Source organism: Anolis sagrei, chromosome 3 (assembly GCF_037176765.1).
Source record: "Anolis sagrei isolate rAnoSag1 chromosome 3, rAnoSag1.mat, whole genome shotgun sequence".
NCBI classification, from domain to species: Eukaryota; Metazoa; Chordata; class Lepidosauria; order Squamata; family Dactyloidae; genus Anolis; species Anolis sagrei.
The window spans coordinates 87,715,687-87,733,959 of record NC_090023.1 but is presented as its reverse complement, the minus strand read 5'-3'; the positions used below and the strand labels follow the sequence as shown (position 1 = coordinate 87,733,959).

At 37.4% G+C, this 18,273-nt stretch overlaps 1 protein-coding gene across 1 annotated transcript in view; it reads left to right on the top strand.

The window, feature by feature from the left end:
- The window catches only part of PHEX (phosphate regulating endopeptidase X-linked), a 140,944-nt gene that overhangs the window by 42,303 nt on the left and 80,368 nt on the right, over positions 1–18,273 (top strand). The window contains exons 6-12 of the mRNA XM_060770102.2: positions 1,650–1,718; positions 3,516–3,632; positions 7,302–7,385; positions 7,707–7,852; positions 12,490–12,583; positions 13,850–13,978; positions 15,893–15,994. Of these exons, the coding sequence (XP_060626085.2) occupies positions 1,650–1,718; positions 3,516–3,632; positions 7,302–7,385; positions 7,707–7,852; positions 12,490–12,583; positions 13,850–13,978; positions 15,893–15,994 (741 nt within the window). The remainder of the gene's footprint in view (positions 1–1,649; positions 1,719–3,515; positions 3,633–7,301; positions 7,386–7,706; positions 7,853–12,489; positions 12,584–13,849; positions 13,979–15,892; positions 15,995–18,273) is intronic.

Genomic DNA, 18,273 nt, shown 5'->3' with positions numbered 1-18,273 from the left:
CAAAACATCTGGGAACCCACAGGTTGAGAACCATTGCCCTAGAAGAATGGTGTTAGTCTCTGGTCTGGTTATTAAATATTAGATAATATCATTACATATAGCTGGAACAAATAATTTCTTCATCATATATATGCAAAGATGTATTATAAAAAACCTTTTTCAAAAAGTACAAAATTTCATCCTCTAACTAAATTTGTCAACAATAAATTTGTTCAGCAATATTACTTTAGAAGAGGCTATTAGTATGCATATATGCAAATCACCGAGAGTCAGGGGAATATGTGTACCTGTATTCCTTAAGGTTCCTTAACCTTCTCTCTAATTTGATTTACATCAATCCCATGTACATAAAGTACCTGGCACTATTCTACATAGTTAATCAAGGATGAAACAAATTCTCCCAGATTAGATATGCTGTGAAGCATTTTCATCTTGACATGAGGAGGAAGGGGAAAGTAGATTTCTAAAATGTTTTATATAATCTGGTTCCATCAAACAGCAAAATCTAGTCTTTTAATATAAATGTGATTTACTCCTAGTAATTTACTTATTTTTTTATTATTGTTTAATTGTGGTAAATGTGTGTGTTTTTAAAAAGCTTTTTGATGTACCATTTCCCCCCAAACTGTTCAGTATTCTGATACATATCTATCTGGAGATTAGTCCTATTGGACTAAATCCTATTGCTAGTTCAAACAGAAGTGTTGGATTGATTATTGGGAATGATAGAAATGCCATTGCTTTAGTGGCCCTACTTTGGTCAACATTATTATTATTAACTATATTTATATCCCAGCTTTCTCCTCATAGGCTCTCAAGGTGGCTAACAATCACACAATCTAATAACAATTTAAAACAAAACAAATACAAAAATAAAAAAAACAATTAAAGTATTAGTGCATGGATATAAAGTTAAAATAAAATTAAAATACAATAAATACAATTAAAATTACATTTTAAACTCAACATACTCCCTCTCCCCCAATCCCACTTATAACCTCCCCAGCAACATGCCCCTCATTCTCCTCCAAATTCTTGCTGGCACAGAAATGTCTTTACCTGCTTGTGAAAAGCAAGCAGGAAAGAAGCCATTCTGGTATTTCTCAGGAGGGAAGGAATACCCAGATTTTACCCAAAATCTGGGTAAAAGGTAAAGGTTGTCCCCTAACATGAAGTCCAGTCGTGTCTGACTCTGGGATGTGGTGCTCATCTCCATTTCTAAGCCGAAGAGCTGGCGTTGTCCATAGACACCTCCAAGGTCATGTGGCTGGCATGACTGCATGGAGCGCCGTTACCTTCCCACCAGAGTGGTACCTATTGATCTACTCACATTTGCATGCTTTCAAACTGCTAGGTTGGCAGAAGCTGGGGCTGACATGCCACTCCCCGAATTCGAACCTGCGACATTTTGGTCAACAAGCTCAGCAACTCAGCACTTTAACCCACTGTACCACTTGAGTCTGGGAGCAGCCACTAAAAAATTCCACTCCCTAGGTCCCACCAAATGTGCTTGGGAGTCATGCCCCTAAATTCAGTAAGGTTTGCTCCTAAGGAAGTGACTATAGGTTTTCAATCAAGCAAAAGTAGTCTTGTTAATTTCTAAAATAATTCTAATCCTTACACCTGTATTGTTTATTCTGTTTTAATAGCTAGACCAAGCATCTCTGTCTCTATCAGCACAGGAAGACTATTTGAAGAACACCACAGAAGCGAAAGCTGTAAGTATTCCTTAATCATATATCTAGATCAGTGGTTTTCAACCTTTTCTTCACCCCGACTCCCTATTAAATACCTTTTGAGGCCCCAAGACTTAAGATTTAAGGCATTGGACTGCATCAAATAATGATTTCTATTTTTTTATCATAATACTTCCATATGATAGTATCAAAACTAATAAAAGTTAATAATTTAATAATTTAATCCTTTGCAGTCCCCAGGTTGCGAACTACTGATCCAGATAGGTTTTTTGACAAAGCATGACAGCAATGCTTATGTGCAGGATTTCCACTCCCATTTTGGTTAATATTATTAATTCCCAAGACAAAGATGGATTTCCTACTATATATTTTTTATCCCATCCTCTCTACTCATGATTAGTTTCTGACTGCTTCCCTAATTGACCCTAGTCTACATCGATGAAATACCATTCCTATTTTGAATCTGCTGGGAGCAGTACAGATGACATACAGCCAGTTCCGCAGCAGACATATTGCTTCCACCTTTTAATCTGTCACAATAAGAATTGCAGATTAGTCCAAAGCTTCCAGGAAACTCCTGGGCGATCCCTGGTGTTTTTGACATGTGGGCAGCTGAATTGGGCTTATTCTAGGATGATCCAGTGCCCACACATCAAAAGAACCCACAACTATAAGCCAGAGAGAAGTAGCTCCCTCACAGAGCATGGCTGGATTCTGGTCATCACATGGCTGGGCACCCTGTTGTGACTTCACCAGAAGCAATGTCACAAGCAAGACTCTTCTAGGGAACTGTATATGACTCACAAGGTGGTGGCGGCCCTCAGGACAGACTTAGGAGCACTTCCGCGCCAGTACATGAAGTATCACTGAGGTGTATTTCGGGTAGCTCCAGAGCAGATTACTCTGAATTATTAGCCTTGAGTAGATGCAGCTCTAGTTTGGTCCATTTAATGAAAAATTGGTAATTTTTGCTTCCTAGACCCTTCCAGTCCATTACCAATTTGTTCCACAGAGGAGAACTGGGGCACCGAGAAGTCTTCAGGAGAAACAATTATCTTCTAACGCAGCACTACTCAGAGTAATAGCTCCTTATCTATTACTAGTCCATCAGCAATCAACTACTGCTCCCTGGAGAAACTAGGAAAAAACTACTGTAACCAATTGGGAAAATTTGTGTACCAATCTCTGGCACACTGGAAATTTAGTTTCCTGTCCCCTACAACAGAAAACTTAAGATGAAGTCTTTTAAAGTAAACTGAAGGGCCTTTTTCCCATTTTCATTTTGGACACTGAAATAGACATCTGGTTACTTCAAGTGCTTTAAAATATAGTAATAACAGTAATAGCAATAGTAATAGTAATAGGAAGAAGAAGAAGAATAGAAAATTGCACTTTGGAAAGTGTGTGGTCTGCAGGTGCAGGTCCATATCAGCTCTCAAATCTGCCTCAGTTTTCCACTCCTGGCTTTACATGAACAGGGTAGACCTACAAATAAGGCTGCCTAACTTGGGCTTTGGTTACCACTAAATGTAACTGGAAAGGAACAGTGATTTCCTTCTGTGACTCCCTTTTGCAATTCTTTATCAATGTCACCAGGCAAAGATTTTCAGTTCTTCAGTGTATGCTTAGAGGTGAAACTGGGCTGCTAATTCAGGTTGATAATAAAAATGATCCCCATGATAAGCTAATTTGGAGCTCAAAGTGTGATTAATGCATTTACTGAAGTTAAAAATAACAAGATGATTCTGCACTATTTTAATGTGTGACTGTTATGTAACTTAGAGGCATAACTGGCGACAATGCTTTCTTATTCTACAGTACAGAGATGCTCTGTTCCAGTTCATGGTTGACATAGCGGTGCTTTTGGGTGCCAATGCTTCACGTGCAGAGCTGGACATGAAATCTGTGCTTAAACTGGAGGTCAAAATAGCTGAGGTTAGTGCCTTTCTAAATATGAGATTACAATTGCATTTGTGGCAACTGGAACTTCTGAAGGAATTCTATCATGTTATAATCTTTCATTCAGCAGTATTCATTCTAAACATTTCAGGTCAGTAGCTGACTAAACTATTGTGCATAGATATTTTTGGTCCTGCTTCTTCTCCCTGTCAATCTTTGAGAGAAAAGGTGAGGAAAATGTGTTCTTCTCTTGTACCTGGCTATCTCCAGCTAGGAATGAGGTACTTCTCATAGTAATCCTTGATTACTTTTGTGAAGAGATGGGCTAAGACCAAGGGTAAACTTCAGGTTGTCCAAATGGTTTGGGGGCATACTGTAGGGATATTTAGCTGGAGTCCATATTTTTTAGGCACTTAGGTTTGGCAAGAAACAGCTATGACAGTTTTCTAAAAAACCTTCTGGGGATTATTGGCTGCTGAGAGACAATGACCACACTTCCTACTCTGACTCAATATTTTTATATGCCTGTGTGGTCTTTCAATTTTATTTTCGTTCTTTCTTTCTCATTTATTTATTTATTTATTTATTTAGAATTTTTATATCCTGTTCTTCTCTACCTCCGTGGAGGGACTCTGAACAGCTAACAACAGCAAAAATTCAATGCTACACAATAAATGATGTTATAAAAACAACAAGCATAATAAATAAGTTCTAAAATACATATAAAAAACAATTCGTCAAGATAAAAACATCATCCAACTCAATCCAACTCAATCCAAACATTGTGGTCCAATAACTCTTAGTCTTTACCGGATCAATCCATCAATCTGCAAATGCCTGATTCCAAGCTGCTTCCTGAAGGACAGGAGAAAGGGGGCAGACCTAATCTCATTGGGGAGAGAGTTCCATAGCCAGAGGGCCACCACAGAGAAGGCCCTGTCTCTCATCCCCTGTGAGCTGCTGAGCGCTGGACTTTTATTCTTTTTATTCTTTATTTTAATTATAACAGTAGAGTGTGAAGAGATGGAACAAAAAAAAAAGAGATGGATGGATGGATGGCTAGATAGATAGGTAGATATAGAGAAATAGAGATATCTATAGATACTTAGATATATCTATCTATCTATCTATCTATCTATCTATCTATCTATCTATCTATCTATCTATCATATGTTTATCTATCTATATACAGTATGGAGATGCCTTGAGACTGCAGGATCTCTGGTTGTATCCCAAGGGACAAAAGGATATATTCATGCAATTCCTTTAATAGCAAAATTTCTGAAGGAGATTTTTTAAAGAACATTTAATGAGCAAAAGAAGGATGGCCAGAACTTCAATCCCTTCATTTAATGCAAACTTCAGGGTTTTTTTTGGATAAAGATCTTATTAAACATTATCAGCTATCCCGTTCTTCATAATACAATGAGTTTCCTTTCCACTAGTTTTGCCGGTGTTGCCTACTCATTTAATTCACTGTATGGTGAATTCACACCCTTCCTGTGGACATCAGGCTAGCCCCCTCCCTGTTGATATTCCGCAGGAAGTTAAAGACCTGGCTCTTTAAGAAGGCATTTGATCAAGAAGTGCAATGACTGGTAATTTGACCATAGGAACGGAACAACGGAAATGATATCGGATTGTGGGTTGACGATGAGACGATTCGGAATGTAGTAGAAATTTTGTAATAATGTTGATGTTTTATAAGATGTTTTTCTGATAAGGATGAATTGTGGGTTATTTTGCACTATGTTTGTAAATTGCACTTGTTTTTTCATGTTGTACACCGCAATGAGTCGCCCTTAAAGGGCTGAGAATTGCGGTATATAAGCACAGTAAATAAATAAATAAATAAATAAATAAAATAATGGTATATGGAGCTTTACCACTGCCGACAACGATTATTGCTATTTTATTTTTGTTATAAACTGTGATTGAATGGAAAAACAACATAAAAGAATGGGAAAGAAAAAAGAATAAAGAAAGAGGGAAAAGATACAAATAAGGACTGATGCAATGATATAAGCTGGCAATATTTTAAAATGCATCTTCTTGAAGTTGACATTGTAAAATACATTGTTACATGCCAACCTTTTGCATTATTTTCTGACCATTGAATAAAGGATGGTGAATGTTCGCCTTCTCAGCCTTGGCAGATAGGTCTTTTATCACAATAAATCATGAAAGAGCCAACAATGCTGACCTCAGTTCAATTCAGTATCCCAGGAATATACTTTAAAAGAAGATCTGTGTCTCCATATATTGAAGATTTTTGTAATAAAAAACTTATATGTTGTAATACATCAGACTAAGATGAGAGTAACCACTGAACAGAACATTGTGATGAAGAGCTGCTTCCCCCCCCCCCCCAAGGTATAAACATTCAACACATTAATATCTATTTGACTAAAACTAATTTTATATTTTAACAGGTTTTAGCTACTGAGCCAGTAGATTTTTCTGTTGGTTGACTTGCAGAGTTCAACACTGCTCCAACTTCGCAACAAATATTCATAAACTGAACTTGTTGCTTTTAATTTCTCTGAGGAGATAATGTTTCCCACACAGCAGGTTTGGCTGAGGCATTGAGAACTTTTCTTCCATGTCAGGAGTTACCTGAGAAACTGCAAGTCGCTTTTGGTGTGAGAAATTGGCCAACTGCAAGGATGTTGCCTAGGAGATGCCCAGATGTTTTGATGTTTTACCATCCTTGTGGGAGGCTTCTTTCATGTTTCTGCATGGGGAGCTGGAGCTGACAGAGGGATGTTGACCCCCTCTCCCCAGATTGGGTTTAACCCATTGCACCACTGGGGGCTCACTTGAGAACAGATGGTCTGTATATAGATACCAAAAGGTATAGCCATACTGTGCAACTGGTAGATAAACTGTAATATTGGTAATAGTAGAACTTATTAGCTTGGACTAGATAATTGATCCAAAATATCCCAGAACCTAGGAGCAACCATTGAGAAGGACCTGTCCAGCATCCCCACACATTTTACCTGTGACAGTTGTGAGATGTTACAGATGAGCATTTCTGAGGATTCAAATCCTGCATAATTAATCAGAATTTATTTTAATCTATAATGTCTGGTTCATCATTTACCAAATGATGGTATAAAATTATATTCTATAAAAGTCTTCTTGCTATGCAGGACAAGGAAATATTAAGTGGGACTGACAATTACACTTCTTCAGTCACATTAATTCAACTTGTGAATATAGTATAAGCATGCAAGCCAGATTGTAACTGGTGTCAAGATGGGTTTATGAAATCAACTGTAATTTCATAGATCTTGGAACCATTACTTTCTGGACAACCATTCCAGTAATCCTCCTTAGATTACAACTGGCTGTGTTGGTTAATGGTTATGAAGAAGGTGGTGGGTAGTACCAAAAGTCACTTTTTCCAAGATCTTTAATTTCAACGTATTTTATGAATGAAAGGAGCATCAGTTGTATTACATGCACGGAAGGTCTAAAAAATGGTTTCAACATGAAAAGGATGGGATTTATATTTTTGCTAATGAACAAAATTAAACAAAAATAGGTTTGTGGTTTATTTTCTTGAAATCAGTAGGCAACTTATTGCTATGTATAGAGTGCTGCCTATGTTAAGGAGGGATTAACAAATCTGTGGGTATTAGCAAAATCAGAATGCATTTCTCAGGGTATCTAATGTTTGTTTGCATTTATATTTTACAGATAATGATTCCAGCCGAGAATCGAACTAGTGAATCCATGTACAATAAAATGAACATATCTGAACTTACCACCATGATCCCACAGGTTGGTTGAAGTTAATTGGAAAATGACTGTATTAATGCCTGATTGGACTGAGTAATTACCTTTTCAAAACTGAAAGGTGCTTCGGACATGTATAAGAAGGCAATTTACATGAAATTAATAGAAACAGGTGTTCACTGATATTATTTTAAATACAGCTGCATTTTTATGTAAGTTTCAAAATATTTTGTGTTGTTGTGCAGTGAATTTCAACTTTGAAATTAGGCAAAACTTTTTAAATCATTGAGGTAATGTTAAGTAATTGATTTCATGAGCCTTTTCTGCCAGGAGGAGCCAGGAGCTGAGCTTTTCTGTCTCTTTCAGTTTGATTGGCTGGCCTATATCAAGAAGGTGATTGATACTAAACTCTATCCAGAACTTAAGGACATAGATGAGTCAGAGAATTTGATTGTCCGCGTGCCCCAGTACTTCAAAGATTTATTCCGGATCTTGGAAGGGGAAAGGAAAAAGTAAGGGCTTCTCAGTTGTCTTCTGTTCACTGTTTGCTTTTGTTTCTCTATGCAATTTATTCTGCACTCCCTTTTAAGGGGAACATTCAAGTATGTGGGGTGTGATGCTGAACCTGGACCATATAAGAGTTATTTCTGTCACTGGGTTTTCTAGAAACAAAATGTTTGTGACCAGTACAAGAAGTGAAAGTCAATGCTGGTGATCCCTAGGATTTGTTTGTTTAGTATTACCGTACATTGAATACATTTTAACTCATACATCAAAACATGACAAGTTCATGTTTGAATTATCTCTCCACACTCTGCCTTCCATATAGAATACAAGTCAGAACAAAAACAAGCACATTTCTCTCAAAACATTTGGAAAATTCATCATTATTTATATCTGTGGACATCTTCTCAGTAGTTCGAGGTCTACTTTATAATAACTCTTTTATAACAACTGCACTGTTTAGATTTTCTTGATGTAATGGGGGAAAAGAAAAATTATTTCTCTACTGAACTGTCCACTGTGGAATAGGGCTCTATTATGTTATGTATATAGAACTGTGGAAGATCTGACTGGAGAAAGAATCATTTTTATCAAATTATGTTGAATTGCTGTTATTTTAGTACAAATTACATCTTTGAATTTTACAAATTTTAGTGGCAGTAAAAATTCCAATATGATCCTTCAAGATGCACTGGGCACAATATAGGCTCAATTATGCAGATGCAGATGTACTAATCAGCGAATAGCCATTACCAGCAGCAAGTCTAAATATCAGTACTGGATAAATACAGCTATTGTGATCTTCTCTATTATTTAATGACCTGAAGAGATAGTTACAGGGAAGAAAAGAGGAGAAGGGGAGGTCTGCTAAGTGATACAGCATAAAGTCATTGCTTTTGTTGGATTTAGAGATCTGTTGTTCTATTCCATGAGTGTTACTTCTGGTGACTTTTTGAAGTGGGTGGCATTTTTGTCTTTTCCTTGCTTTATTGTCATCATTTATCCTTCATCTTCCCTAGTTGGTGGTAATAATAATAATAATAATCCAGCATATATATGTCATTTGCTGTGACATACTGTGTTTTTGTGTCAGAATAATAATAATAATAATAATAATAATAATAATAATAATAATAATGGCACAAGCCAGTAAAGGTGGTTCCAGTGGTGATTGGCACACTGAGTGCAGTGCCTAAAGACCTTAGCTTGCACTTAAACACAATCAGTGCTGACAAAATTACCATCTGCAAAAGACCACCCTACTGGGATCTGCATGCATTATTCACCAATACATCACACAGTCCTAGACACTTGGGAAGTGTCTGACGTGTGATCCAATACAACAGCCAGCAGAGTGACCTTGTTTGCTGTGTACTAATCTTTTTCTGTTTCAAATAATAATAATACTTATTTCTAGACCACCCTCAGTCCTCGAGGGGACTCAGGGCGATTTGCACACAGAAAAAAAAAGGCAAACATCCAATGCCCTAAATATATACAAACACATCAAAATCAAAGTAATGTATAACAATGGCAATAAACTTATAACAAAAGAATTAACATCAAAATGAAAACAAAGTAGAAATAATCCAATATGACATAATAAAAATAATGAACATGATTATAATTTTCCTGTAGAATGTGTATGGTTTTAGACTCTCCTCCTTCTTTATGTCTTCTCTCAAATGTATGGATCTGCTGGCCTCTTATAGAAAGATCTTTGCTTTTGGCACCCTGAGGTTTGGAAGCAAATTGGGAATAAAGGAGCTGGGAGACTGATAGAGCTGTCTTGCTGTAGAGAATTGTACACTCCCCTTTGTTTCTTTCTTACTGGACTCTTACAGTGCTAGAGCATCTAGGTAATAAGCATGTGCATTAAACCAAATATCTCCAAAGGGGATGCAAATGCAGAATTCTTAATAGAATTCCATGATAGACAGGACAGGGTGAATAGATTGTTGTCTAATTTGTCACAATGCAAGAAAATGTTGGCTATGAATGTGCATACCCAAATAGAGAAAGCCAAAGACCTACAAAGTCAACAAAGTTCAAGAGACTTAATGCCCAAGGTTCCATTTATCCAAAATATTAATAAGGCACAGATAGCTCTCCAAAAATATTGCCAGTCCAAAATTCAGATGAAAAATTATGTCTCAAATATTTCAAAAACCCTTTGCTTCCATGGGTCTAGCATGCCATGGAAGAGAGCCATCATCATTTTTTCATAAAATGCTAGTTCCTCTAGCATTGGAGATTTTTTTTTATAGAAAAGTGAAACAATTAAGTATGTAACTTGTGACTTGCCTTCTAACATATTCCTTGTGTTGAAAAACAATGACACAGTGTGGTTTTCCTTAAATGTGTAAGCCCTATTTGTGAATAGTAGGCCATGCACACGGCATCCTGGAAACAATGACAGATAAATATTATTTTATGGGTATAAGATGTTGTTTCTTGTGTGCAAAATATTGTATTTGTGGAAGCAATGTGTGCTAAATTAATATATGGTTGTCCTGCACAGATACAAACATTTTCTGCATGGCTAAACAGCATTTTATATAAAGAAAATGAGATCTGTGCAGGAAGTGCCATTTTAAGTGAGAAATGAAAATGTGAGAATTTTGTGTAGAATAAGTCCTGAAATATAAATAATCTTTAAAAACTGCAGATTCCAAAGACTACCTTATAATAATAAGAAAAATTGTAAATTTACTCATTGCTTCTTTTAAGAACTGGCAGAGAATTACATCTCTACATTTTATGCACTTCAAGTAGCAGCTTTAAGCATTTTTTTTAAAAAAATCACATTATAGGGAAAGGTCCCATAGCTTCTTGCAAACCGCAGAAACTATTCACATGTTTTTACAAAATCTGAATATTAATCAGATTCATAAAATTCATGATGCCCTTCAAATCTCTAAAATTATGTGTTTACTCCTATTTTTCTCCTGGCGTTAATCCTATTAAGCATAATATACATCTATTAAAAACAACCCAATACTTGTTATGATAACAATTGAAAGTAGTGAATTAATTGGTGAGTTAAGTAATGAATTGGTAGTTCTGTTGTACACAGCTCAATCCTCTGGCAGTTGGAAAGTTCATAAGGGACACCAAAAGGATGCCTCCACTCTTGGCCATAGCCTGGGGGGAGGGGGTATTTTAAGGGTTCAACCCCCCCCCCCCAATTGGTTAGCCACTTAAAATTCATGAATAAGCCAGGATTTTTTAACCTGACACATTTTTTGGGGGGGAGGGTTGAACCCTTAACCCCCCCCCCCCCGGCCATAGCCATGTCAATTGATGATGTCTAAGGGGGGTTCCAGACAAGGGGAAGAACCACGCTAAAGAGGGTTTTAAAAACTCACTTTGATGTGGGTTTTTGACCCCATACCCCCTAAAAAACCTGGGCTTTCCTGATATGTGTGTGTCCCATGCCATTGCACTAACTACAGTGACGGCACATGGGGTCACCCCAACCCCCTTCCCAAAGCCCTTAAAAGAAGAAAGAACTTATTGGTCCACCATTACACTGCTCCGGTAGGCTCCTGGCACATAGAAAGAATGCACCAGGAAGTGCTGGAGAGCTATTTTCCTCCTCCCCCGCACCTCCCGGTGTGTCATTTCCATTAAGATCTTCTGGGGAGGCCCTGCTCTCGACCCCGCCACTGTCACAAGTGAGGCTGGCGGGGACGAGGAGCAGGGCCTTCTCAGTGGTGGCCCCCCACCTGTGGAACTCACTCCCCGGGGAGATTAGATCGTCATCTTCCCTTCTGGCGTTTAGGAAAAAACTGAAGACCTGGATCTGGGATCAAGCCTTTGGTCATTCTGACAACTAACTGAAGGATCTGATGATAGACAAGTGGAATGGAATGGATATATGGACTCTGAACCCTGAGCATGAGACTGTTTTATTGTTTTATTATGTACTGATGTTTTTAATTAATTGTTGAATTGTTTGTATTTGTATTGTTTGTGAATTGTCTTGGGCATCTAATTGTGCCCCCACTGTAAGCCGCCCTGAGTCCCCCTCGGGGTGAGAAGGGCGGGGTATAAGTAAATGAAATAAATAAATAAATAAATAAATGTGCCAGGAACCTGCCTGAACAGTGTAATGGTGGTAAGATTTATTTCTGCTTTATTGCTGTTGCTCTATTCTTTGAGATGTTTTAAAGTCAGGGCAGGACTTTTATAAGTTCTTGAAAAATTTCCAATGCCAAATTTAATCCCAGGACACAAAATAGTTGAAAGGTGTGCCAAACCATGAGTCCTTTAATTCAGCCATATGCCCAGATTATTGCTATTTAGCCTTTCCTTCTGTCTAGCCCATGTAGTTACAGTATGCTCTCTGCTTTCTGGGGAATTGAGAAGCAGGACTTTCCTGGAAGTTAACCACAGAATCATCCTGGAGGATCTAAAGAAAATATATTTTTCAAATCTGCAAAAGTCAAATTCACGAAGGTGGAGTGCCAAGTATAGTTTTGTTATTGCTCATAAGTCTTCAATGTAAAGCTGTTACTATAGCAAGTAGTGCACCAATCTGGAAAATAAAGTTATTTATGTATTAATTCATAGTTACCAGTCAGCTGTACATAAGGGCATACAGGGCTTAATGGTCTGACATAAAATGTGTCTGCTTTGACAGGACTATTGCCAACTATCTGGTATGGAGAATGGTTTATTCAAGAATATTTAACCTTAGCCGGCGTTTTCAATATAGGTGGCTAGATTTTTCAAGGGTAAGTGAGATTTTGATTTGAATGTGTCACATCCCGCATATAAAACCACTGACAGCAATTGTTAGCAGAGTTCCATGAATTACTATAATTCCAGCTAGCCTGCCCAAATCAAAACCTTTAAAGAGAGATCAAAAAATATTGCCATCGTAATCTTCCTCAGGTCAGGAGGACTCAAATTCTGACAGAGATTTGAATAATAAATGTTGCCTCCCTGCCTGCAGGAAATTAAGAGATTAGCCTTTTGTCCATCCAATCTTTCTCTCCTTATTTCAGCATCTTCTTTCCATGAAGGTGTGATTTTTCATTCTCTGGTTATTAGTACATGGGACACAGAGAGGACAATTTTGTAATGACCCACATTATTTATTTTCCTCTCACAGTGGAAATACCATCAGGATTTCAAAAACCTGCTCTGTTTCATTCTGCCCTGTTCCATTTGATTGTTCAGTGTGTATCCTGTCATTCTTCAGACATCTTCAAATGGTTTGCCTGAGCTGGATTATGTATACAACAGAATGCATCTATTTTTAAACTTAAAATAACTGGAGGGAGGAAGAAATAGAACCAGAAAGAATCTCCTTCTTTCTTCCTTTCTAGGTCTAGAGCTTCCTGAAAATCCTGACTGGTATGGCTACTAGCCATGTTGATTGGGAAATTCTGAATTTGTAATCAAAAGTAGTATTTCTTGGCTCTTGATTGATTCTTTAGGACAGTGATGGATGCATAAAGGAGTAATGCTTTTCTTTAACACCGGTTTTCCTATTGAAAACTCCTCAACAGCTACTATTTGCCTATGGGATAAAATATGCAAGCACATCATCAGCACAAAGCATTTGCAAGAGAGGTTCCGTTTTGATAAAGGAGGCTCCTTCTATGGAGGCTTTTAAACAGAGGCTGGATGGTGCTTGGGTGCTTTGAACTTGATTTTCCTGCTTCTTGGCAAAGGGTTGGACTGGATGGCCCACAAGGTCTCTTCCAACTCTATGATTCTATGATTCTACTTAATCCTCATTCTCCCATCCTTTTGGCCTAATGTGCTTTACCATCTTTGGGATATCCAATTTGATGGCAGATTTCCTGGCATCTAGTTTATCTCTGTCAGATAACTGGAATATTATTTCAGATAGTTGAAAACTGTCTGAATGGAAAGGGTAGTTTGAAAGTCCTTAGGGGGTTGGGATGGGGATTGTGTAAGAAATACTGAACATACTGTGGTAGTTTTTCCCCACTAAGGAAACACAATTTATTCGTGTTTGATCAAACCAGGTTATCCAGGGGACAAGTTCCTTACAACCTCAATGGGATAAATGTGTAAACTTTGTGGAAAATGCTCTCCCATACGTCACTGGCAGAATGTTTGTAGATCTACACTTCCAAGAAGACAAGAGGGAAATGGTATGTGCCTTGGTTCTTTTGACACAGAGTTTCAGTTTGGTGAGGCATCAGTACTCTTTGACAGAGAAGAAGAAAGATCTTGTAAAACTACAACTCCCATGATTCCATCTCATTGAGCCTCTGCGGTGTAGTGTCAAATTGCATTAATTCTGCAATTTAGATGCATCCTAATTTGCTTACAAGTTACATGGCTAGCTTTTTGTTTGTATTAATTTTTAAGGCTTATAGTGCTATCATGTAACAGTACCACTTTAGTGATGCAATGACACGCTAACTTTAAAAATGAATAAATAAATGAAAAATGGAGTAAAAGGTATCTTTTTGTTCTTTCATTCTCATAATTAAAAAGAAACCCATTTAAGGATGGGAATAAGAATCCCAACTGAGGATGGCTCCCTTGGATCTTGTAAGAAGCAAGATGGCATATAAATAAAATAAATACACAAAAATATACAGTACTGCAGTACAATAAATTGCCAGAAAGTCATTTGGTACTATTGTTTAGATAAAAAAAAAACCTCTGAGAGCTACAGCAAAACATACTGCAACCATCCAAGATGTTTTCCCCCTCTGTTGAAACCCATTTTTAAAGAATCCCCTCCCTTAATTTGGCTGGTAAAAAGCCTGCACTAGAGACACTGTGCATTATGGGAAGGGTTATGTTTTAGGATTTAGTCACTGATGAGCTCATGCCCTGGTTGCCTTCTTGTTTCTCTTCTTTTATCAAATAGATATTATTGGTGTCTAAATATAGCACTGCTTTTGACCTACAGTCTAGGCAGTGTTTCATTCAGCTATGCCTGAACAATTTTGATAACAACTCTTGATGGCATGAATAGATTCCTCCTCCCTCCCCTACTGCTACAGCTGGTGCATAAAAACAAGAATATACACCAGAGTCCAATTGTAGAGCTGGAATATGAACTGGCAACCTCCAAGTACAGGGAGTTCACCTCATTAGTGCACTAAGTTAATTGAAACAGTGCTCCGCCATCAATATTCTCCAAGTTACCTTATTCCCTGGGATGCAGTTTACTCCCGGCTGTTGAATGCTTGGTCATATTTAATGCTAAGTTTGTACTGCCTTCCATATTGTACCAAAATGAGATGATATTAAAAGGATAGCAATGAATCATATAAATGAGATGTTACAATTCCCTTTGCTCATTTAGATAAGGAGTTGCTTTTCCTACTTAGGTCAATATCAACAGTCTCATTCAGAGAAGTGACCTGAAGCTTATGACTTAGCTGAGTATTATTTTCTAGATGTTTTTTCATATTTTAATTGATATTTAGGGTACAGTCTACCAGCGGTGAACTTGCACAAAATGTAGATCTGTGTCCAAGAGTCTTTTAAAACAATCATAAGAACAATAGTTTTTTTTAAATCAGTTATCCCAGCTATTTCTTCTGGTCACCACTATGTGTTGCTGGTACAGACCACTGAGACCCCAAAGAAACAAAAAGTGCCCATCTGACTCACATAATTTGTCTACTCCTAAGTAGGTTTTTGATAAGGACGATGAACATAACCTCTAATAATTCCACTTCATCTTAGTGACAGTAGAAGATCAGATGAACATTGTGATGCAAATGGGAATACACACCCAGGATGCATCTACACTGTAAAATTAATGCAGTTTGACACCACTTTAACTACCATGGCCCAATACTATGGAATCATAGTGGTTGTAGTTTTACAAGGCCTTTAGCCTTCTCTGCCAAATAATGCTGGTGTTTCACCAAACTACAACTACTGGATTTCATAACATTGAGTAGTGGCAGTTATTGCATTAATTTTACAGTGCAAATGCACCCTTTAGTACACATCTTTATCTGCCTCTGCCTCTTTTGCTGGATTACAATGAAAGTACAGCACATTCCTCAGGATCTTACCAGAAATATTTATTACAGATGGCAGAATTGACTGAAGGGATTCGTTGGGCCTTTATGGACATGTTGGAAAATGAAAACAGCTGGATGGATTCAGAAACCAAAACCAAAGCTGTTGAGAAGGTAATGGCATTTTGATGTATTTGTGGGGGTTTTTTAGTTCAGTATAATGGACACTGATTTACTTGAAAGACGTGTGTTTGGTTTTGTTTTAGTTTTTTTTTTTGCTGCTAACAAGTCTGTGAACTCATTTTTTTAATCTTGCATTTAGTTCAATCTCCCTTGTTAGTTGCTTCATTGGCTCTTTGACATTTGGTCCTATGAATAAACAAGCTATAATAGAGAAATAACCTTGGTTGCAAAAGATATTATTCCTCGATGCCAGTACAATTATACATTATTATACATTGGGAACAAAGTTTGAAATTGGATAATCTCCTTGTAATGCTTTGGTGATGTTGCAATCAAGGAAGGTCAAAATCAATAATCAATTTTGCTACATTTGGATCTTATGTCTTTAAAATGTGTTAAATATATTTGGAAAGGTTATTTTTAAGACATTGCACTGCTGATGTGCCATGGGTTTATATTTTATTATTGAAGTAGAGTTCATTCATTCACAATGTTTTCTATAGTGCAATTCCCAATACACCAGGGCCTCTGTACAAATACAAAACAAAACAGATGAAAATGCATCTATAAAAATACAGAGGTAAAAACTTTAAAAAAACAAATTAAAATACTCTTTAATAAAATTTAAAGCCATCTAAAATAATTCTTAAAAATAAGTTCAAAACAAAAAATTGAAACAGATATAATGGTTTCAAGCATCAAAAGCAGAACAGTTTTTAGATGCCCACTGGAAGCTCAAATCAGATGGAGGCAATGTAATGTTCTGTGGTATGAAGTTTCACAACTGAGGTGCTACTACAGAAAAAATCCTGTCATGCCAGCACACATTCTAGACTCACAAGATCTTGTGGCACACAGCAGGGTTCTGCTTAAGATCTCACATTTTGGGGCAAGTTCATATGGAGGGAGGTGGTCTTTCAGAAATGTTGGGGTACATCTGAGGTTGGCCTGAAATAGCAATGTTCTCACCCAACTCTATCCTGCGGTGATAGCAAGATGAAATCCAGACTATCCAGTGCTGCTGAAATTCATCAGGTCCTGTTGAATGGTCACCTTTCCTTGAATGTCCCAATTGCTTCTACTGGGTAGCTTTGGCTTGTTCATTCTCTCTGGATTTTTATATGCTGTATGTGTTTGTGTTCAAGCGTAGCCTTTTTCCAAATAGGAAGAGCTTTTTAGACACATCCAGTCGTCCCCCCAAAAGGGGAAATACGGTGTTGTAGGGTGCATTTTCCTTTCTCTGGTGCCTTGAAGAGGGGAAATGTCATCTGCTATCTCCTTGCTTCAACCCTACATAAGTTAAAGGAATGTACTATTTGCTGCTTAAATGAAATTATGACACACAAATGTTGGTGGATCTTTAATTTTTATAGGTAAGTGGCAAAAAGAGATACATTTGGCATATTCTTCTGTTGAAGTACAATGAACAGGATTTGCAAGTTTTGTATTCAATAAGATCTGAACTTCTAAAAGATGTGCATCACATTGCATATTACCATTGGTGCAGGAAGAAGGAAAATGGCAGTGACTCACTGGGCTTCTATTTTTTATGTCCTGTATTAAGAAATAGGCAGGTGGCATGTCAGGGAGTTATGTGTGTGTGCGTGGAGGGAAAGGATTTCAAATTTTCTGTGCCATGCCATAATTTTATATGCATGGATTCCCTTAAGTGAGGCTGAATTCATGCATACAGTCTTCCAGCTGTGGTTCCAGAATAACATGTGCCATTTCAGCTTTAAACCATAGTATTTTCAATATGAAGTGTGACCTTAGAAAACAACAGGTATGTGGCCTGTTCATAGATGCCTGAGGATTCTTGGAGCTGTGTTTTGTAATTCTCCATTTTCAGCTCTCAGGGGAAGCTCATCCAAATGCCAAGTGGAACATAGAATGACACTTTTAAAAAATACATGAGTACACAGAGGCAGAGGCAAAGAAATGGCCTCTTCACCTTATTTGTAGAAGAGATTGGGAGCTTCTGATTGGCAAATGCCCTCTGCGAGAGAACTGGTGTGAAGGCTGCCGCTGAGTCATTTCCCATGCTGTGCTCAGATGAAAACAGGCAGAATTTGATTCTTCCTTCCCTCCCCATGATGCTGCAAAAAGTAAACTGCGGAGCTTTTAGATAATGGTGATAACAAAATGATTTGACCAATCTGGAATTCACTGAATATCGCTAAATTGTGCACCATTTCCAGGAATGTATTCAAAAAGAAAAGACATAAGGGGAAGTGGAACACTTTCAATGATAAAAGTTCAGAATAAAATAT